The sequence below is a fragment of the Leishmania braziliensis genome, chromosome 35, assembly GCF_000002845.2.
Source record: "Leishmania braziliensis MHOM/BR/75/M2904 complete genome, chromosome 35".
NCBI lineage: Eukaryota > Euglenozoa > Kinetoplastea > Trypanosomatida > Trypanosomatidae > Leishmania > Leishmania braziliensis.
Window position 1 is genome coordinate 1,269,058 of NC_009326.2, and position 15,606 is coordinate 1,284,663.

At 57.9% G+C, this 15,606-nt stretch overlaps 4 protein-coding genes across 4 annotated transcripts; 1 reads left to right on the plus strand and 3 right to left on the minus strand.

Annotated features, from left to right (window-relative positions):
* Nucleotides 1–1,369: 1,369 nt before the first annotated feature.
* On the plus strand, nucleotides 1,370–2,458 carry LBRM_34_3240 (putative mitochondrial carrier protein; the record flags this gene model as incomplete). Its single annotated transcript, XM_001568380.1, has 1 exon — nucleotides 1,370–2,458. The coding sequence occupies one exon, from the start codon at nucleotides 1,370–1,372 to the stop codon at nucleotides 2,456–2,458; it is 1,089 nt and encodes a 362-aa protein (XP_001568430.1).
* Nucleotides 2,459–3,666: 1,208 nt separating this feature from the next.
* LBRM_34_3250 (putative 6-phosphogluconate dehydrogenase,decarboxylating) lies at nucleotides 3,667–5,106 on the minus strand (the record flags this gene model as incomplete). Its single annotated transcript, XM_001568381.1, has 1 exon — nucleotides 3,667–5,106. The coding sequence occupies one exon, from the start codon at nucleotides 5,104–5,106 to the stop codon at nucleotides 3,667–3,669; it is 1,440 nt and encodes a 479-aa protein (XP_001568431.1).
* Nucleotides 5,107–6,219: 1,113 nt separating this feature from the next.
* LBRM_34_3260 (conserved hypothetical protein) lies at nucleotides 6,220–7,608 on the minus strand (the record flags this gene model as incomplete). The annotated part of the gene is made up of 1 exon (XM_001568382.1): nucleotides 6,220–7,608. The coding sequence occupies one exon, from the start codon at nucleotides 7,606–7,608 to the stop codon at nucleotides 6,220–6,222; it is 1,389 nt and encodes a 462-aa protein (XP_001568432.1).
* A 741-nt stretch (nucleotides 7,609–8,349) lies between these two features.
* Nucleotides 8,350–15,258, minus strand: LBRM_34_3270 (conserved hypothetical protein; the record flags this gene model as incomplete). Its single annotated transcript, XM_001568383.2, has 1 exon — nucleotides 8,350–15,258. The coding sequence occupies one exon, from the start codon at nucleotides 15,256–15,258 to the stop codon at nucleotides 8,350–8,352; it is 6,909 nt and encodes a 2,302-aa protein (XP_001568433.2).
* Between the last annotated feature and the right edge of the window lie 348 nt (nucleotides 15,259–15,606).

The window sequence follows — 15,606 nt, forward strand, 5'->3', positions numbered from 1 at the left end:
TCCCGCACTACTGCCTGTGAATTGCATGCGCCTCTACTCACCACATAATGTGCCTCACCGCGCACTTTCCATAACGCAAACCACCACCACAAATGTGGCTTTTGTCTGTACCCGGTGCACCTCGTCAACTATTTTATCATCTTCCGTCATCGTAAGAGGTTGTGCGAGATACGTCTCAACGCCATCTGATCATTGTAACATCATTACTCTACCACTGGCTCTCTCTCTGTGCCTTGTGTCGCCCGCATTCCTTTCGCTTCTCTCAGCACGCGGAGGCTGACACCCCATCACAACGTGATACACCATCACCAATCACGACGAACCGCCACGATCCCACTGGTTTTCGCTCTTTCATTCTCCGGGGTGATACGTATCGTACATTTGCCATCTCGACATCCCCCTCTCACTTCACTTTGGTGTGGTGTTCGTTCAGTATCACTCTCCATCTTCTGAGTACTATTACGTTCTTTTCTCCTTTTCTCTGTCAGCCCTTTATCTCCTATTTCTGGTTCTCCCCCCTCTTCCTATCTCAGCTTGGACTCGACTGCGAGGCACACAAGACAACAGCGGAAGTGCCAAGCGTCGTATGAAACTGAGTTGTTACTGTTGTGTTTGTGTGTCTCCGCTCTTTTCTGTGCGCTCTTTTTTTCCTTTCCATCTCTTTCCTCTTCTTTGTTCCAGCTCTTTGCTTTCCTGTTACCCTCTCGCAGTACACAGAGGATAGGCGGGCGGCTTACGCTTCCACGGACTCATACAGGCACGCGCATACACCCCGCGCACACCTGCTTCACAAATCGGGGGTGGCTAGCCATTGTGGCTGTTGTGTCCGCAACTAAACCGTTATCACTCGAATCATCCCTCATTGTCTTTGTTGGTGTTGTTGTTTCTCCTCCCTTCCTCTGCTTCTTCCACCACCACCACCTCGCTTTTTTTTTCTCCTTTTCGATTTCTCTGATTTTGTTCTCTTCTCGTCCTCCTTTTCCGAGTCTCGTGCTGGTGCACCCATCCTCTGTACCTGTGTTTTGCTGCGTCGACTTGTAGACCCTTTTGATTGACGTGGTTAGCGTTCCTCTTGTCGCGGTGTACCACCTTTTGGGTCGTCGGACACCCGTGACAAGGTGCGTGGGCTACGTAGCGTCACCCTCATCGACACATATATACACAGACAAGCCCCCTTCACAGCTGCCGTGCTCTTCCGCGGCGGCTAAGAGACATAGAGACAAGCGGAATAGTGAATACGCACGCTGACACCTTGTGTGCGTGCGTGTGCTCTAACACACCGCTACATCTTGACATTACTCCAATTTCCTCTCTTTTTCTTGTTGGATTGACCCCCCACGTTTCGGAGAACCATTCCAAGCTGGACACCATGACGCAGTCTTTCTCATCATCCTTGAATGGCTCCTCGCGGTGCGTGTCAGCGAAGAATGAACATCTATGGATGCATGGCGCTGCAGGCGTCATGGGCGGATCAACCGCGATGATGCTGTTCTACCCGCTCGACTTTCTCCGCACTCGCATGCATACCATTCACCAGGGAAGTCGCACGATGCCGCTCCGCTCCGCTCGTGAGATTGTGCGCCAGGAAGGATTGCGTGGCATGTACAAAGGCATCGGCGTGTCGGTCATCTCGCATAGCGTTGGCTGGGGCCTATATTTGCTCTCCTTTCGCGCCGCGCAGCAGCGCATCACGGAGTTGCTCGGCGGAAAAGTGGAGGACTTTATGTTTGAGCAGTCCAGTCTCGATTTCATGAGCGCGTGTGTCGCGGCTACTATCACGGGTACCGTCGTCACCCCGCTTCACGTCATCAAGACACGCCGGCAGCTGTGCGACGCCAACCACCTTCCCAACTGCGTACGTGCGCAGCCACTGCCCCCCGGCTTTGCTGGGGTCCGAGCTATTGTACGGCGGGAGGGTTGGAAGGCCATGTTCCGCGGGCTTGGACCTCAGGTACTGCTCACCGGCAACACCATCATCCAAGTGACTATCTACGAGTGGTTCCGGCGTCACATGTTCACCAACCACGAAAATCCCTCGCCGCTGCAGGTGGCACTGGCTTCCGGCTTTTCCAAGGCAGTGGCCTGTACCCTCTTCAACCCCCTCGAGGTTGTGCGAACCTGCTTGCAGGATCACCGCAACCACGGCCGAGCGGAGTTCAAGAGCATGTGGACCGGCTTGCAGACCATCTGGCGAAGTGAGGGGCTCCACGGTATGTACCGCGGCCTTCCTGTGAACGTTGCTCGTGTCATCCCCACAACGATGATGGCGTTCGTGCTGTACGAGAAGAGCCTGTGGGCGATACGTACGACGTATGAAATGGCTGAGTCGCTGCACACAGCAGGCGCTGCGACTTCAAGCACTAGCAATGGCGTCAAAGGCGGTGCTGCTGGTAGCAACATCAGCACTGCAAGCAGCAGCAAGGAAGGCCGCTCTGTGGGACAGCCTCAGTTCCAGTAGACACACTGCTCAGCGCTGATATGTCTCGTAAACCGCTCTCCAGGTCGTCGTGGATGCCGAAGAAGTGAGGCTGCTCAAGATGGTTGAAGAGGAAGAGTGACAGAGGGTTGGGCAATTGAAAAGGCAGGTCACGATGATATAATGAGGAAGGTAAATGCAAGACGTGAGCAGCGAAGCGAAGCCAGTGCGTCCCATCAAATTTGTAAATGAGTGTCTTTCCCAGTGGGGTGGCCCACGTCTCTGCAACGCACGCCGCGCTATCATCATCTTTCGCTCTGGCAGGAAACCGCACACATACACACACCCACACAAACGAGGCTGGCGCATCCGGAGGAACAACGTAGAGGAAGGCAAAGGAGATGGAAGGGGGTCAAGCGACACGAAGTCCAGCCCGCAGGAGTTCTCTTTTTTTCAACGTCTCCACTCTCTGCCGTACAACATGAGTTGAATGGCCTCCTATCCCTGGCCTGCCACAGGGCCCATCGCGTGGTGCGAAGCAGCCGTACACACGCGGTACAGGAATGCGGAGAACGAGCCAGCAGGACACGGCCTCAGCCGCAAGCCCCACCCGCCTCCCGTTTCCCAGGTCGCCTCACAGCCGCTCCCATCACGCCGCTCGTCACCCGGTGCATCCCTCGGGGGAGGGGGGGGCCCCTCACACCAATGGGCAGCGAGGCCCGGGTGGGTCACGCTCGAGTCAGGTGAACACCCCTGCCCATCATATGAATGGTACAGGAGTGTTCAATGCTGCAGGTCGCTCCGACGCAACGCCGTGCAGGACCTGACCACTGGCATCAACAGCGACGCATCGCCCTGACCCTCCCTCCTCTGTGTCGTGGGCGCTTGACACTCAGCCACCACCAGAGGCGGCTCGGCCTTGGCCGGGAGAGGAGGACTGCCTGGCTTCCCCACACAGAGTGGGGGTGCTGGATCATGAGGCCCCACGCACCGCGCTGTGCCTCCGTCATCAGGGAAGAGTAACAGAAGAAAGAAACAAGTGGGCTGCAAACAGGTTTCTGAGAGCTGAATTAGGTAGTAAAGCTTTGCGCAGGTAAGCCTCTGTATTTCACGCTTCTTCATCTGTGCTTACCGTGACTGCGGCATATACCGCTTGCGGTCGGGACAACTGGGGCTAGAGAGGTGGAAAGAGACTCAACTCGCATAAAAGGAACACGAGGGAGGTTTAGCGGCTAGCTGCGGGTAACAGTCTACTGCATCGCGGGCCATGTAAACGACTCACGCCCCTCCTTGTCAACACGTTCGTAGCCGTGACGGCCAAAGACGTCACGCTGCAGGGACACCAGCTGTCCGTACGGAAGAATCAGCGTGTACATGGCGTTGATGTACGCCAGGGAGGCAGTCATCACCGGTAACGATACAGCCGTGCTCGCTGTGAGCATGGCAACAATCTGTCGATAGGCCGGAAGACCCTCCTTCATCTCCTTGGTGAAGGCGTCCATAAGGTTGGGAAGATTCGGATTCTCCTCGAAGGCCTTCGTCATGGGTATCAGCAGATAGCCCTGCAGAATGCAGCCCGCGCGGAAGGTAGCAATGGTGGCGGGCAGGTTCAAGCCAAAGCCGTGCACCTTGTCCAGCTCGCGTAGGCACTGGAACATCTGTGCGTAGCTTGCGATGATGGAAAGGCTGACGGCGTGGTAGAGCTGCTTCACTTCGGGGGCATTGGGAGACTTGTCCTTGACTTGCTCACGCACGCTGCACGGGAATGTAGGGAACGCCTTGAAGTTTTCGGCACGTTCATCCTTGCACATTGTCATCTGACGCGAGATGACGGCCATGTTGAGAGAGGGTGCCGGCACGCCCACCTCCAGGGCCTCCTGGGCGGACCACAGGCCGGTACCCTTGGAGCCAATGCAATCCTTCACCTTCTCTGACAAGTAGTTGCCCGCCGGCTCCTTCGCGCGGCATGCGGCGATGGAGATGTCGAGCATGTAGGATTTCAGGAAGCCACCTGCCTTCCACGACTCGAACACGTCGGCGACCTGATCGTTGTTGAAGCCAAGCGCCTGCAGAGCGCTGTACGCCTCGCCCCAGATCTGCAGAATAGCGTACTCGCCAGCGTTGTGATACATCTTCACGCAGGAACCAGCGCCGCCCTTGCCGTTAAACGTCACACACGGGCGACCATCCTCAGCCTTGGCCGAGGCTGCCTCCACGATCGGGCGGACCTCCTCCCACACGCTTGGGGTCCCACCAGGAAAGAAGGCCGGACCTTTGCGCGCGCCCTCTTCACCACCGGAGATGCCCATGCCAAGAAAGCGGAGACCCTGACTCTCCAGCTGCGCTGCGCGCCTGCTCTGGTCCTTGAAATTCGCATTACCAGTGTCGATGATGATGTCGCCATTCTCGAACACCACCTTGAGCTGCTCGATCGTGGAGTCTGTCGCTGCACCAGCCTGTACGAGAATGAACGCGCGGCGCGGTTTCTTGAGGGACGCGGCGAACTCCTTCATCGTCTCGTACCCCTGCAAGTTGGAGGCAAATGTTTCGTGCTCATGTTCCTTGAGGAAATCATGCGTCTTGCTGCAGGTGCGATTGTACACGGCGACCTTGAAATGCTTCTCGGCGATGTTCAGGGCAAGGTTCGCACCCATGACGCCGAGGCCGATAATGCCGAGGTCGTTCGACATGGTGTTGAAGGAATCCTTTTGTGTGTGTGTGTGTGTGTGTATATAAAAGGGAGGTGATTAGCCTAAGCGCCGGTAAATATGAGAGTCTTTCAGCTCCGCTTTACACGTAAAGTTGTGTGAGGGAGCGGACTGGTGTGAGAAGCAGCAGTGTGCGTATGAGTGAAGGAAGGAGAGCGCGCCAGTATAGAGAGACAGACAGACAGACAGACAAAGCACAAAGAAGCTCACAATACAAACGACTCACCAAGCGATAGAGAAAACACTTGTTTTGTTTTCTCAGCTTCGCTTCGCTTGACACGGTTGACGATCACAAAGAGAATGGACCTAGAGATGAAGGAAGGAGGAGAGAACAGAGAGGGAGATGGGGTTTGTGCTATAGAAATATTTGAGCAGTGCTTCGTAGGGATTACGCGCGCGAGAGGGAAAACGAAGAGCAGGTGCAGCAAATGAGCAATGGAATGGGACAGCAAGCAAGAGTGAGAGAGCGAGTAGGGAGGAAAGAGCGAGAGAGCGGATTCATTTCCACAGAGCATGAGAAAAGAGATGAGCGAGCCGAGGACGAAAATGGCTTCTTACGATGCAGCGCGACCTCCGAGCCAGGCGAATTCATTCGGGGAAACGCCCCATGAGGGAGGAAGATAGCATCCGCTGCAGCTCTCTCTCTCTCGACGGGACCACCACCTCCTCCTCCTCGTCACTTTTCATCGGTGTCCAGGTAGTACACCACCACGACTCTTGGAGAGGCTCTCTCACCCACAATGTCCTTTTCTCCGCCGTGATCTTTGTGAGCCTAGGGTGAATCGACTTAGATCCCTGTGAAGGCCGGCAGAGCGGCAAGCAGCTGATTAGCTGTTGTGGTCACTTTAACAGCCAAAGAAAAACACGGTCAAGCAATAGAAAGAAAGTGGATGCGTAGGCGATGACACAAAGCCGCGCCTGTCCTGTCACCCTAGGACGGTGCTAGGCGAGGGTGTCTCAATTATGCAGGTGCGCGCTGCCAAGAAAGATCCACCCATGACTCCTTAGCGACCAAACTACCGTAGGTGAGAGCGAAAACAACGGTACACTTGGCAACTTCTTCTTCCCCCTCACTCGGCCACAGCTTCACAGCTCTCACGTCATCCGGCTAGCATCGTTCCGGTTACTGGCAAGGATTACTTGCAGCCTCTCCTGCTCTGATTCGATTGCCCGGATAAGGCGGTCGCGCTTTCTCCTCTGCCGCAAGCGCCGCAGCTCAGCTCGCTTCTGCTTCCGCTGCCGCCGCTCCTCCTTCGCTGTTGTCACGCTGAGCCCTCCTGATGACGAGTCCGCTGCATTTGGCCCGCTGCTGCCCGTCGCAGAGCCCCGGTGCGGAAATGCCACAGGCGGGGCGCCCTTCATAAGATCACGGATGGTGTGGCGCAAACGCCGCCGCTTCGCCGCCTCCTTCTCCAGCCACGCCGCCGTCTCTTTCGGTCCAGCACCGGCAATCACCAAAACAAGTTGCCCCTTCTTCACCAGCATCTGTGCCTCTTGGCGGAGGTAAAAACCAACGAGTCGCTCGGCTGTGCCGGCGTGCAAAGATTCGTTCAGCTTCGTCAGCTCATGCGTGACGTAGACGCGCCGGCGTGGCAGCACAGATGCAATGTCCTGCAGCACCATCACCAGTCGACGCGGAACCTCGTAGAAGACGCACGGAAATGTGGCTGGAGCAACGATAGTGCGGAGAATCCGGAGCCGCGCTCCGTGAGACTTGGGTAGCACGTTCCCAAAAAAAAAAGAGCCGTCCTCAAAGGTCTGAGGGGAGAGGGTTATGTTGTCATGGCCGGCTGCGCCGGCGCCTCGCTTGTGGCTCTTGGCGGATTCGTAAGCAGAAGTCGTCAAGCCAGACACCGCCAGCGCGCTCATCACGGCTGACGCCCCCGGCACAGCTGTGACGCGAATGTCGCTCTGCTGCATCTCTTGCACAAGCTCCGCACCAACGTCACCAATGCACGGGGTACCGCTCGTAGTGACCAGTGCCATGCTGCGCCCCCCCTTTAGTAACTCCACCAGCTTCTCGCGCGAGGAGCTGCAATTTCCGCGGCTGTAGTGAATGAGACGACCCTGGTTGGGTATGTTAACGAGGTCCAGGAGAGTCTTGGTAGCAGGGCGATCGGTGGTAATGATGTAGTCAACACCGCGCAGCACTTCGAGAGCCCGCAGGGAGAAGTCCTTCAAGTTTCCGATCGGCACCGACACGACGTGCAAGGCGCCCTTGTCGATGTTGGTTGGCTTTGTGAGAGGGTCGAGCGCGTCCTCAGGCGTGAGGCGCACCTTTCGGTAGTGGAAGGTGCCGCTAAAACGACAAGCAGTGCTGCTGAGCCTTCGAACTGGAGTGACGAGGGCCACAGCTGAAGAGCTGGCGGGCGAGGCGCACGATGCGCATGCATGAGAATACTGTGTTGCAGCGGAGCACGGTGCCCCAATGACCTGATGAAGGTACAAGGGGGCTGCAAAGCGTGCTCCAGACCACCCCAACATGTTCATGACTGCGCGTGTATGAGTAAGTGTGCTCGATGGAGATGTGTAGGTCAACATCCCTAGTTTGCTGGTACGTCAGTGAGATGGGTCGAGGCAGGAAATCACGACCAAAAAATAGTGAAGAGGACCGCTGAGGTGAACTACTCAGCAAGAACAGTGAAACATATCTCAGACGAAGTTGGCCGACCAGCTCAAGGGACGGAGGGGCAACAAGCGAGAGAGCGAACCCCATGGAGGAGTTAAGACACTGTCTTGTTCTCCTGAAGTGTGGACAGAATCATTGAGCTCTGCAGGGAGTCCTCTCTCGAGTGTGCAACACAACCCTCTCCACTTCGATAGGGGCCTTTCTTTGCCATTTCCTTCCAAAAGTGTGTCTTGCTGGTAGTGGTGTGGTGATTAGAGAGAGGGGTAATGGCTGCGTGTATACAGTGTTACCTTACGCGGGATCGGCAGACATGCGGGGAGTTCGCCTACTGCTTTAATAGGAGAGATGGTGGTCCTCTTAGCTGAAAAGGGGAGGACAAGAACAAAACAAGCGACACAACTAAAACAACTGAGATGCATAGACAAAGCGAAAGAGAAAAGGAGGGGAGAAGGCAGTCAGTCACTGCCCCTCTACGGCTCCACCTCCTCCTATCCCTCTCCCCTTCCTCTAGTTCTCTCTGCCTCAACCTCACATCGGACAGCGGGTTCGTTCTTGCGCAAGGACTGCAAGGTGAGAGGACGTACGGCGTGTATCGGCTACACCAGGAAGCTGTCATACACCGAGAAGCAGACTGGCATGGTGGCAGCGCCACTAGTAGCATCACCCAAGATGTGCGCAGCAAGGTGGGACAACACTGTCTTCTCGGCAAACATGTTCGCCGCTTCCTTCTGAAACAGGACATCCTCGTCGTCGCTACCAGCGACATCCTCTCCATCGCTAGTCACCTCCGCCGGCGCAGCCGCGGTAACAACAGATGCAGTCGTTGGTGAGTCTGTGAGGAACATGACGGACCTGATTGCGTCGGCGTCAGACAAGACGCCAGCGTCGTGCAGCCGACGGAGAAGGCGCACAACCGCGAGGAGACAAGATACCTGGTCTCTGGGCGCCTTGTGTGGGCCCCACATGCTGCGAGAGCAGATAGTCGCAGCCGCTTCGCGAATATCGGTCGTGTCATCGACGAGCAAGCGCAGCAGAATCAAAAAGAGCGTGACAGCACTCACTGGACATGTCGACGGGGCCGACGCCGCAGCTGCGACGCTGCAGTCCAAGAAAGACTCTGCTGTGCGCAGCGCTTTGACCACCGCCAAGCGAGACTCCAGCGGATGCTCCGGCTCGCAATAGTATGACAAGAGATGCGCGACTGCAGGAGACACAGCGTTGGCGCCAGAAGCAAGCATGTCGTACGTGGTGATGAAGTCGAGCGCCGCACTGCAAGCGTCCGAGTTGTGCCGCGGAGTGGCCATCACGGAGTGGTCAGCATCGGCAGGCGGAGTAAGGAGAGAGACAAGCGCTGCGTGCAACTGTGTGACCGCAGGAGAGGCAATGACGGCAGAGGTGTTTGCGTTCGACAAGGCTGTTCTCGAAGCAGGAGTTTGTTGCCCTGCACGAAGGATAGAGCAGTCAAATGAATGAAGCGGAGCTGCGGCCACACCGGCCGCCTCGCTCGACAGCGACATGGTCAAGGCAGCAAAACGCATGTGCGAGGCGAGCTGCCACCACGAAGTGCATCCGATCGTCATCGTCGTGGACGACGAGGTGCTTGTGGCGCCGCCAAACAGCTCCGTCAATGACTGCAGCGCTAGTTGTGGAACGTCACAGTGCAGATCGTGTGCCAGCACGTGCAGCACCACCGCAACATCCGCCTTGGTGAGAACATCGGTCGCATCAGAGTAGTGCTGAAGCTGCGTCATGACCCACGAAATGAGATTGTGCTCGCCGCGCCGGATGCTGAGGGTGGCAGCTTCCCTTTGCAGCAATTCAGTCAATCGACCCTGCTCCATCCCAGTCCAATGCCCGATCGGAGAAGTGTCCCGCTGCGCAGCCAGGAACACGAGTATGGCACTTGCACCCTCCATCACGCTGCCGCGCTCCAAAATGGCATGGCTCGCCGTCAGGTAAGCGCTTATAGTCTCAACGCACATGCTGCGCAGTGCGTGTTGGCGGTCCGGGCTTAGCGTGTGTCGCGGGCCGTAGAAGACGATATCTGCCAGCAAGGAAAAGAGCGAAGCCGCTATAGTTGCGCTTACCCCGCAGGCCTTGATGAGCACCCTCTGACAGGAGAGAAGGACCTCGCTAACAGCGCGACTGACCGTCTCGGCAACCATCAGTGTCGCGTAGCTGCTGCGCTTCTGTCGGTAGTGGCGTCGCAGCGTCCCGACGTACTGAGAGTGGAACTGTAGCAGCTGCAGAACCGCGCCATGGCATGAATTCAAACCCCCGCCAGCTGCGCCCCCATGCCGCTCGAGCGGATCCCTGTGATTCGCGGAGTCTGGGAGAGCGTGATGCGGCGTCAGTGGCTCTAGCGACAAGCCACGCCGAGTCTGATCAATCGTCTTCTCCAGAGAGGAGAGCGGCACCAAGCAGCACAGAGCAACCGCGCTGGCGGAGCGAACCATCAAACTCGGCGAGTTGGCACACTGCATTACAGCCTCTGCCATGCGGGCGGCGTCGTCCGACTCGCCGTGGCTGATTTTGGTAATGAGGTGCGGCGGATCCGGTGAGAGCATCGACAGAAGTTGCAGCACCGGGAAAAGAGCGACGCTTACCTCAGCAGCGGCTGCACCGCCACCGTCCTTTCCCTTCGCTTCCTGGACCAATCTGTTCCCTCTTATCAGCTCCGCGTACGCATAGGCGATGCCGCGCGGCATGCGCTTCGCGACGTCGTGCAGCGAGGTGTTCACGCCAGACCCGCCGGTCGACGGGTGCTCGCCGACAAAACGGTGAATGACGGCGGAAAAGAGCATAAGCGAGCTGTTGCGCGTGTACCAGCTGGAATTGTGGAGGCCTTCAGTTGCCAGGGAGAAGGCCTCCTCAATGTACGCTGCAATGCGGTCGGCAAATACTTTGTTATCGAAGATGAACTTCATCACGTTAAGCGCGTTGGAGCGCTGGCTACGCCACACTGTTTCTGCAGAAGCGCTGAGAAGCGCTGCCTCGGCGCTGCCCAGCGTGGATGCACCGGCGATGTCGCCGCGCGCGACGCACAGAAGTTGCCTCATCGCTGATGGAAAGAGGCAGTACGGCACCGTTGTGTCTTCCGCCTCGAGCACTGCAAGGATGGCGTGGGGGAGCCCTTGACTGCGCCGCAGCATGCGGGTCACATCTCCAGAGGTAACACCCTCAGGTCCCATCAAGTAGTCCAGAAGCTCTGCCGGCAGTTGGTAAAACAGCGCTTGGCGCGAGCGCACCAACGTGGCGGCGAGGGCTTTCAGCGCTTCGCGGACGGACCGCATCACGCCGTTGTGCTTCGTGAGGAGCAGAGCATGCACTAGCTCGTAGGCGGTCGCGTGAACAGCCGCAAAAGGCATGGCGTGTACTGGCCGTAACCTCAAGACACGTGTGATGGAGCTTGCGGCGACGCGCATGCTGAGCCAGGTGTTGTTCACTACTCCTCGCATCACAGACTCCGCCTCGGGCCGACTGCGGTCGTAGACATGGCCGCGGCAGTCCACGACTTCGTCTGCCCCCAACGACGCGGTTGCGCCGGCCGCCACTGTCTCCGTGCCCACCAATGAGCTGCACGTCCGCAGGACAAGACAGCAGCACTGCAAGAGGTCCGTGCACGTCAGCGTCAGCAGCGACAATGGGGAAGCCGTGGCGGCTTGGCGCTCGATAGACGCCATGAGATTGACCAGCTCCGCGCATAACGAGAGAGGGCCATGAAGCGGGTTTGCCTGAATGTAGGCGTATGCCTTGGTACCACGCATCGCGCTCATCTCAGCACACTTGCTTTCCACAAGCATGCGTTCTTGCCACACCAGTTTACTGAGACGCTCAAGCTCCTCCAGTGGATGCTGCTTCATGGCTCCCTGTGCCTCTGCTGTGAGCGTGGAGAAGATGAGAAATCGCCCCACAGCTCCCTCAGCGTTGCGGAACGTCTGGGCGCGGTGCAAATCCTGGTGAGCACGCGCCGCCATAGCGGATGCAGAGACGGCGCTATCGCCGTCGGCGCCATTAGTCGCCGTAAATACTGACGCTGGGGCCAACTCGCAGAAGGCGCGCAGCAGTTCTCTGGCGCTCTCACGCGCTTGCGACCAGCCATCTGACAACGTGGCAAGGAGAGATGGCACGACACAGGCATGCAGCAGCGGCAATGCGGCGCCGCCGCGTACCGGTTCTGGGGCGACAGCCCACTCCACAGGCTCGTGTCTAGCGATATGTGTGCGCAGCCCTTGGAGAAGAATGCAGTACCCCATCATGGCCGTGACACGCCGCTCCGCCGAAAGCCCGGCGCCTGCGTGAGCGTTCATGCCTATGTTCTGGGCAAAGGTGCTCGAGAGGCGCCTGCAGTGATCCATCACCGCTATTCGGTATTCCGTCGTGCCCAATTCCAGCTGCAAGTCCGGCCCACTGACGGAAGCCGCCACCGCGGACCTTGTACGAGAGTGTTGGGCAGACGCCAAGGTGTCCTCCTGCCACTCACTCTTCTGCTGTGCCCTCTTGGACCCCGCCGAAGTCGCTGCCGATGCCCTATGCTGAGGTTTGCTGGTGTAGCTCTCCATGAGACGGCGTACCCACTTCCTCATCATTTCCAGCAGTCCTTTGCGCGCGTTGCCATCGCCGCCGAGGTGCATGTTAAAGATGAGATACTCCTCCACCTTGCGCAGCTGCCATGGCTGCACGGCTTGAATCTTCTTCGCGCCCAACACGCAGAGAGACAACGCCGTATTGCGCACGTCGTAGTTGAGGCTGCGACAACCTTCTTGCAGAACCTGCAGTACAGTGCTGCCAGGGGCAAGGTAGGGTGTGATATCGACGCCAACGCCGCGCGCACGTGCGACCGCCTCGATAACGCCTTGCTCAACGCGCCCGTGCTCCGGTGCTCCCACAGTGCAAGACGACGAGGACTTCCCGTCAGATGCACTGTCGAGGCATGCGGTGACGGCGGTGAGTATGGTATGCAGGCACGTTGGGTCTTGCTTCACCAAGGGCGCCAGAAAGTGGGCGGTTATGTGCGAGATGTTCACCGCCTCACTGACGTTGGACGAAACACTGACGTAGCCTTTCTCCGTGATGGCGCGTGCTAGAGGCTCGATGATTCCACGCCGCATTACATGCGCAGCTGTTTCGCTGTTGCAGCTGCAGCCCACGATCGCAGAACTTGGAGGTGCCTTGGCAATTCCCTGAGCTAAATGGGCAAAGACGTCGCCGGCTACGTTGCCGATCTTGTGATTGCTCGCCCCAGCCAACAGTGTGCGGGAGAAGGTGGAGATGGCGTCTGCCGCGGAGGTAGGAAAACCATAGTGCTGCTGCAGCACCGTGACGAAGTCGCCCAGCGACATCATGGAAAGCGAGCCAAGAAGTGCATGGTACTTGCCTCGGCGCTCTGCCTGGGCGTGGAGGATCTGATCAAGCGCCATGGAGGTGTCGACGCAAGGGTCGAGTCGCTTGTCAGGTACATGAGAGGAACTACTGCGAAGCAGCGCATGAATCGTCAAGACCTCACCATACGTGCCGTAGAGGGCGCCGGACATCTGCTGTGTGCCGTCATCCCACAGCGCCATGATGAGCTGAGTCGCATAGGAGAGCGCGTCCTGCAACTTTGGCGATGAAGAGCACAGAGAAGCGAGGTGGCGACGAAGAGCCGTTGCCTGGTCTACCCCCGGTGTGGCAGACGCTGACGAAGGCTGGGATAAAGTCGGTTTCTGGAGAGCTGCGGCACTTCCGTTCTCTACTGGCTGCGCGAGCGCCTTGACGGCGCTTGTCAGAACGGAGCTCACATGACGCACGACGCTGTCCACTGTCTGAATCGCCATGAATCGTGTCTCTGGCTCTTGCACAAGATTGCAGTACTGCTGCGCAGCCTGTAAAATGATGTCGTAGGCTACAACGGTACCACTGGCGATACCATTCGGCTCTTTTGCACCCGCAGTCACCGACGGCAAGGTCCACGGCAGAGGCGTCAGTAGGAGGCCGAGCGACGCCCAGTCCCCTCGAATCGGCGCCGAAGTGTGAGCCAGAATGCCCTTGAGCAGCGCAAAGCAGCCATTCGGTGTAAAATGGGAGAAGACGTCATGCAGCGCAGTGACCCCAGCGCCACCATCTGCCTGAGCTACCTCTCGCGGATTCGCTGATGACACGACGCGCAAAGCCACGTCTGCCTGCGCGAAAAGGTGCGCAAGCGACAACGCAGTAGGCATCTTGCTCTGCTGCAGGTTGGGGACACTGTTAAAGGACGCGTCCGCGCCGCCTGCGCACCGAGCGATTTCGTCGCGTAGCGCGGCGCAGACAAAGGCCAACAGCCACGCGTCGCACGTGCGCACTGTCAAAAGTGATGCTACCAGCAGACCTACCGCGTTCAGTACATCCTTTGGGAAGATGGACGAGTAAAGCATGACGATGGTGGGCTGCAAGAGACGCGTCAGCTCGTGGCGCACAGTGTCACCGGTAGCGTCAGATGTAATCGAAAGCGTCAGCGAGCCCATGTACTTGTGAATGTACGCAGCGACGACGCGGACACAGAAGCGAATATGCTCAAGATCTTCGCTAAACACGCCACCTACGTCGACACTATGCGTTACCGGTAACACATCCGTCGCCACACCATAAATGGCCTCCGCATCCTCATTGGCCAGCCGTAGCGGCATGCCTGTGCCGTAGCGTGCATCTCTGGAAGTACTCACCGGGAGACGACTGTGGCGAGTCGCGTTAGCGACGACCCACTGTAAGCTGTCTGCGAGCAGCGGCAGCGCCTGAAGAAACGTGTCCTTGAAGATCCCAGGCATCATGGGCATCAATGTACTCGTAAGCCCATCCACGGTGTTCAAGAAGTCAAGCACCCGCTCGAGTTCAGCGTTGTAGTCTCCCACGCTTCGCGCGGCGGTGATAACGGTGTCTCGATCCTCCGAGTTGCACGGGAAGTACACCGCGGCAGCAGCCTCACAGGTGTCATTGTAGACACCGAAGCCCCCAACAGGTTTCATGACGGTAGCGGCCTCTGGCGCCGAAGATTTGGCACACTGCAGTAGGCGGCCGATGTACATTTCACGCAAAATCGCCTCCGTAGCGGCGTCGGGTGAAGACAGAAGTGTTCGCAGCAGAGTCATGAGCGCTCGATGAAGATAGCGCACGCGGCAGTCGAGGAGCAGCGGCACCACTACCTCCAATGCTAGGGTTCGGCCCCACGAGTAGAGCTCACCAGTCGACTCAGTGAGAGTGGCCGCCAACTGAGACTTGGGGATCTCGCGTATGGCACCCGTTATTTTCGAGATGGCGTGCAGCTGCTGCTCTGGGGTAAGGATGAGCTGAAGGAGCTCCTGAAGTGCGGCATCCGTCGCGCGCACTACCTTGGTCGCCAACGATGAGAATGGCGCCGTGGCGAGGAGGGCTCGCACCACCTGAGAAAGTGACAGCTGTACATCCTTCGGTAGATCGAACGTGTTATGAAGATCTGGGCGCCGCTGGCGACGTCGCATGAGCGTCGCATTCGCCGCCTGCTCCGCCATGACGGCTGCGGACGCGCACCGAAAAAAGAGAGGGGTGAGTAAAAACAAATGGTGTGCCGTGATGGCTGGTGTGATGATGGCCTGTACAGTGCTCTGAGGTGCTCGGCAATGCCTTTTTCGGTGTCGATGCTCTGCTATGGACTGCGCCCCTTCAAGCTTGTTGGAGCCCCCGCCTGGATCGTTTCTCGCTCACGGCGTTCTGTAACACACGCAGTGACAGCTGCCCACCCGTCTGTGAGAGCAATTTCACGTTAGAGTAGCGGGACAAGTAGGCGCCTTCTGCTTCCACACAGTGGCTGCTTTGCTTGCTCGCGAGTGCGGACTGCGGTGGAGGAGTCCTACACATAG